This window comes from Buceros rhinoceros, unplaced genomic scaffold (genome assembly GCF_000710305.1).
Source record: "Buceros rhinoceros silvestris isolate BGI_N320 unplaced genomic scaffold, ASM71030v1 scaffold18940, whole genome shotgun sequence".
NCBI classification, from domain to species: domain Eukaryota; kingdom Metazoa; phylum Chordata; class Aves; order Bucerotiformes; family Bucerotidae; genus Buceros; species Buceros rhinoceros.
In genome coordinates this window covers 345-5,217 of record NW_010388082.1, presented here as the reverse complement: position 1 = coordinate 5,217, position 4,873 = coordinate 345, and the positions used below count along the sequence as shown (strand labels likewise).

Genomic DNA, 4,873 nt, shown 5'->3' with positions numbered 1-4,873 from the left:
AATGCATTTTTCGCTGTTGGTAGTGGGTTTTTTTGGTTGTTTTGTTGGGGGGTTTTTTTGGAGAGGATGTTTGGGTTGATTTTTTTTTTTTACAGTACAGCAGTGTACTGTAAAAAAATACTGTATGTATTTCTCACTCTTTGTAGATGAGATGTCTTACACTACTGCTGTTCAGTTTTTAATCAGGCAAAAGTGGTTTCTCCAAGTAGCTTCCACTGAGAAGCTACTAGAAGTCTAACTGTTCCTGCTTGGCAAGGAGCACTCATTCCCAGTAGTGACTTCAAACTGAAACGCATCTCCAACACACTGTGCATGGTCTCTGGCTTTCCTCAGATGTGACAGACACGAACAAGGGCCAACATCTCAATGCATAAATGCATCATGTTGCACCAGCTGTGACAGTGAAGCTCACATGTTCAAAGGAAAATGTTTCCTTTTGAACATTTCCTGTGTAAGCTGGCCACAAAGGAATAGTGCTTTACAATATATAGTTTGAAATCTACCTCAAGAATTAGGAGAATTATATTCCCTTACAAAAAAAAAAAATCACTTACACAACATACATTAATGCATTTCTTAAAAACCCAAATCATACAATCACGTGGAGACCGTGCTCCAGAAACAAGGGGAGAGGGCTTCCGTATGAAGTCCAGTATAGTCAGTTTGGCGATCTCCAGTAGGCCCTAAAGAGCTTTGCCGTTTTAAGACCGGAGAAGCTGCAGAGCAAGGCAACAGAGGAGTCTATGTGAACTTTCTCATAAACCGGAGTTTTGCATAGGCAATGATAAGGAAGATGACAGTCATGCAGAAGAGAGCCACTATGTTTTCCCACATTGCCCAGCTGGTAGGTGGGATTCCTTGGCTGCACAGGTATGCTTCACCCGAACACCTGCAGAAAAGCATGGGGCAGAAGTTGATGTTAGTATGTGGTGCAAGTCTGCAGGTAGTCACTTTAACTCCTGTTCCACAAAGATTCTTCTACCCTCAACTCTGCAAAACAGGTGACAGACATGGAGTGACTTCATAAACTAACACTAAAAAAGCTTAAGGGACAAATCTAGATCTCTGGATCTCACCATTTTTCAGTAGTATCCTCACTGTTGTTTACAGGTAGCTGGAAATTTATGAGTAAACCTCAGAACCACAGTAAACCGTGCTAAGTACAAAAGCATTAGTTTCACACAGGGGTTTGGACTCCAAAAGCTCACAGGTCTACTGCTTCACAACAACCCCTTAGCTATCCATGCATGGCATTTCCATTACTAAGTGATCCTGGGTTTGGGATCACTTAAGAAAACCAATAAGCCAGGGCTAAGTTATCAGAAACAAAGCTTAATTTAGCTCACCTGCCTATTTTTAGGAGTAAAGTTTCATCCCTACTTCACTCTTGGGTAATTGCAAACTGTTGCTATATAATCCTAAAATACATTACTTTGGGAGGTATTATTGCGACTGGCCTGTGAGTGGTTATTCTGTGAAACATTGAAGTCCGAAAAAGTCAGACTTCTCTTTAAGCAAGCCATCAGAGTTCAGGCCCAAGAACAACTATGAGTTAGAGACTTACATTTCTCCTGAAATACTGGGGGGACAAGTGCCTGTATCTCCCACAGACGCTGTAACATTTGGATTCTCACCACAGAAGTAGAGATCTCTGAACTCATTCACTTGAAGAGCCTAGAGAAAGAGGCAGACATCAGATTTTTACAGAGTTAGTGATTTGGGGTGCTAAAATTGAAACACCTCAAAGGAACTCAGTTATTAGAAGACATGTATCACCATTCTTGAAATCGTATGTTTATGTTCCTTTTTCTTTTGAAGTTCTTAATCCTTGCCCTTCTAAGGAACTGCTCCAAGTTCTACATGCAGGATGGTTTGGTGTCTGAGTCTTTGGCTTCGAAGTTACATTTCAGTGATCTAGTGTTGGGTTTCTGTCTTGCCTGCTACAAGTTCCCATTCATCCACTTGCATCTGGGCCAATCTACTGACCCAGGAAACCATGTGGCTCCATGCAGACACCCCAGCAGCAGCACACTGAAGCAAATGACACAGCCAAGGCAAGAGGGGAAGGGTTCCCTTACAATGGCATCCCGGGCTAACTGCAATCTCAGGGGACATTTCCATGTTCAGCAACGCTGATAAAACATCCCCAAACAGGGGAGGTCTCACACATCTCCCCTCCTCCCTGATCCTACCTTTCTCTTCCACTGCCGGTCAACGTGGTCCTGCACACACCACCCTGCACCAGCACCAGTGTTCGTTTCACTCATTTTTACTGCAAGGTAGGGAACTATTCGTCCAGATAGGCTTGGCCAGGGTGAAGACAAGGAATGGAAACACAACTCCCACCTGTGACCAGTGCGTGACCTGCTATGTCTAGTTACTGTGTTTCAAGCAGCTGTACCCCTGGCCGCCTTCTGGTAACCCAGCTCCTTATCGCTCAGAAATGGCAGTAAGTCATATTTCACTTCAGAGGAAGCCACGCTGAAGACTAAGACTCTCAGGCATTATGGTAAATCCTTTAACCAGCTGGACAGTCAGTAACCTCTGACTGTCCACCCAAACACCAGTCTCTGGAGAGGAGGAGAGACCTTATTCTAAGCCACAGGCATTCAGACTAGGAATTAGGGCCTCACTGGACAGCTCCTTCTGCTGCTGTCCGAGCAGCACTGATTTTGTGGCACAAAGGTTTTGCTCAGTCTCTGAAACTTCCACCTCTCACATAGAGATGAATTTTTGCTTCCTTTTAGCTGGTTTGTTCTTCATTTATCATGATTATGCAAAGAAAGAAACCTATTTATACTCAAAACCACTCTAGGAAGCAGCACATACAGCTACATTACTTGCAGGAGACCAGTAACTACTTCCTACTCACAGTGAGGCCGTATCGGGGGATGCTTAAGTACTGGAGCCAGTTCAGCCATTCCATTACAGAAGGGAGGTTTACTAAGAGACCTGAAAAGATCTAAAATAGAACAGAAGAGACTAATGAGTCACAAACTCTGTTTACTGCAAACTATACTCTTCCTGCACAGATACTGCAGTTGCTCTCTCCTGCCTGGAAAAAGGTTTTACTTCTCTTTGACTTCTTAGCACCATTGGACTTCATAGCCAAACATGACACTTCAGGCTGTGCTTTGTCACAAGTGGTTTTGTGCTTACAGTCAAGAAGTTTCATCACTAACATTATCTCTTTGAAAAAGAACTCACATCCATCATCTATGAGTAGTCAAAATTCCTTTCTCTCTCACTTGCTCTCTTCCTTAGAAGCCCTTGAAGATCACTTAGATTGCTAATATTGAAAATGCAGGATTTTTTTTTTTTAATCAATTTTGTAAGGACAATTAAAAAAAAACAAACCAAACCCACTTTTTTAGGGCACACTGTTTGCAAAGCTCTGGTGACACCACATCTACTGAATTGCACCTGAGCAAATATTTGACCCTTAGATTACGAGTTGGTAGAAGTACATCTTTAACTATAGTAATAATAAAATCGCAGGCATGGGGCTGACATGCTACTGGACTGTGGATTCTCAGCCTCCTTCAGGCTGGCTCAAGCCAGTCCTCTCAGCCTGTCTCAGCTGCTTCCTCACCTCCGCCGAATGAGCACACGCACCCTTATGTACTTACAAGCATCAGGACAAAACAAATAGTGATGAGCAGATTGGCCACAGCCACCACATCCATCCCAGCACTGATAGCCAGAGACATGGCTGTGGCAGTGTAGGACACCAGTACCAAGGTCAGCACAAAGAAGAAGAACCGTCCTGCCACAGCTTGGTATCCTGCCAGAAAGGGAAGAGTCCAGTAAACAACTGCATTCTGAATCCCAAAGAGGTACCCCTGGATTCCTACACAAGACAGGGAAAGCAGGAAGAAAGACCAAGTCTGGAGTCTGACAGGAACTATGCATGCTCCAATGGCCCAAAGAGCATTACTGACAGATGTGGTCAAGCACATCCCTGTCTTACACTGCTGGTGTCTCTGCCTCTGCCCCAGAGTCCTCCAAAGTTAGGATGCCAAGCCCTTAAATCTTTTGAAGGTTCAGCTTCTGAAGGTTTTGTGTTACAGACAGAGGAATTAAACTCTGGCTAGGTCAGAAATCAAATGTGTTGGAAGATGACAGGTTCAATGAAAGCATCAATTCTTTACCAATCATCCAGTAACTGATGCATGAGAATATGATGACTGGAGCAGTTCTCATGGGCAGCAGATCTCCTATCATCAAGGCCAGGAAGTAGGCAGACACACGGTAATATCCACTGGTGTACTGATGGCTGCGAGGACAGGAAGGAGGGGAGTTGTACAGGTTTAGGTTATCTAGAAAGCAGGCTCCGCATGTGTGTCTGGTTTATCCTGATTGGGTTTCTGTCCTCTTTACTACTGACTCCTCCTCTATATGCAAGTTGCTAATTTTCTCTGGGCTATCTCTTCCCACTCTGTAAAGTAAGCGCTGACCTATCTCACAGGCCCTGCAGTCATACTGAGAGCCCTCCAATACATGAAAGGCTGTGAGACTGCTAACTAACATATAGTCAAAAAGCTCCTAAATCTCTTTTCCTCAACACAAGAGCATGGGAAAGTACTAAACTACTATTAACTGAAAGAACACTTCAGCCACAACTGACTCATACAGCTGCTTCCAGGGGAGAAGGAATGATACCCAACAATGGGAAAACACCTTTAAGACATCAACTCACCTCCAGTTCACAGGCCAATTAAATGTCCTTATGATTGTTTCGCTGCTTAATGGAGCTCATGAAAAGACGCTTTAACTGGTGTGAAAATCCGCATTGACTCAGCTGGTAAGCTGAGCTGGTAAGCAGGACAGACTGGCAAGAAATGTCAGTGTGGGGGAGATTCTCTCCTGAGCA

General features: G+C 44.0%; 1 protein-coding gene across 1 annotated transcript; it reads right to left on the bottom strand.

Annotated features, from left to right (window-relative positions):
• Nucleotides 1–698: 698 nt before the first annotated feature.
• LOC104501069 (ATP-binding cassette sub-family G member 2-like) lies at nt 699–4,276 on the bottom strand (the record flags this gene model as incomplete). The annotated part of the gene is made up of 5 exons (XM_010144814.1): nt 699–889; nt 1,565–1,674; nt 2,873–2,962; nt 3,630–3,784; nt 4,152–4,276. Coding segments are annotated over 5 exons (628 nt in total), but the record flags the coding sequence as incomplete, so codon positions are not given.
• Between the last annotated feature and the right edge of the window lie 597 nt (nt 4,277–4,873).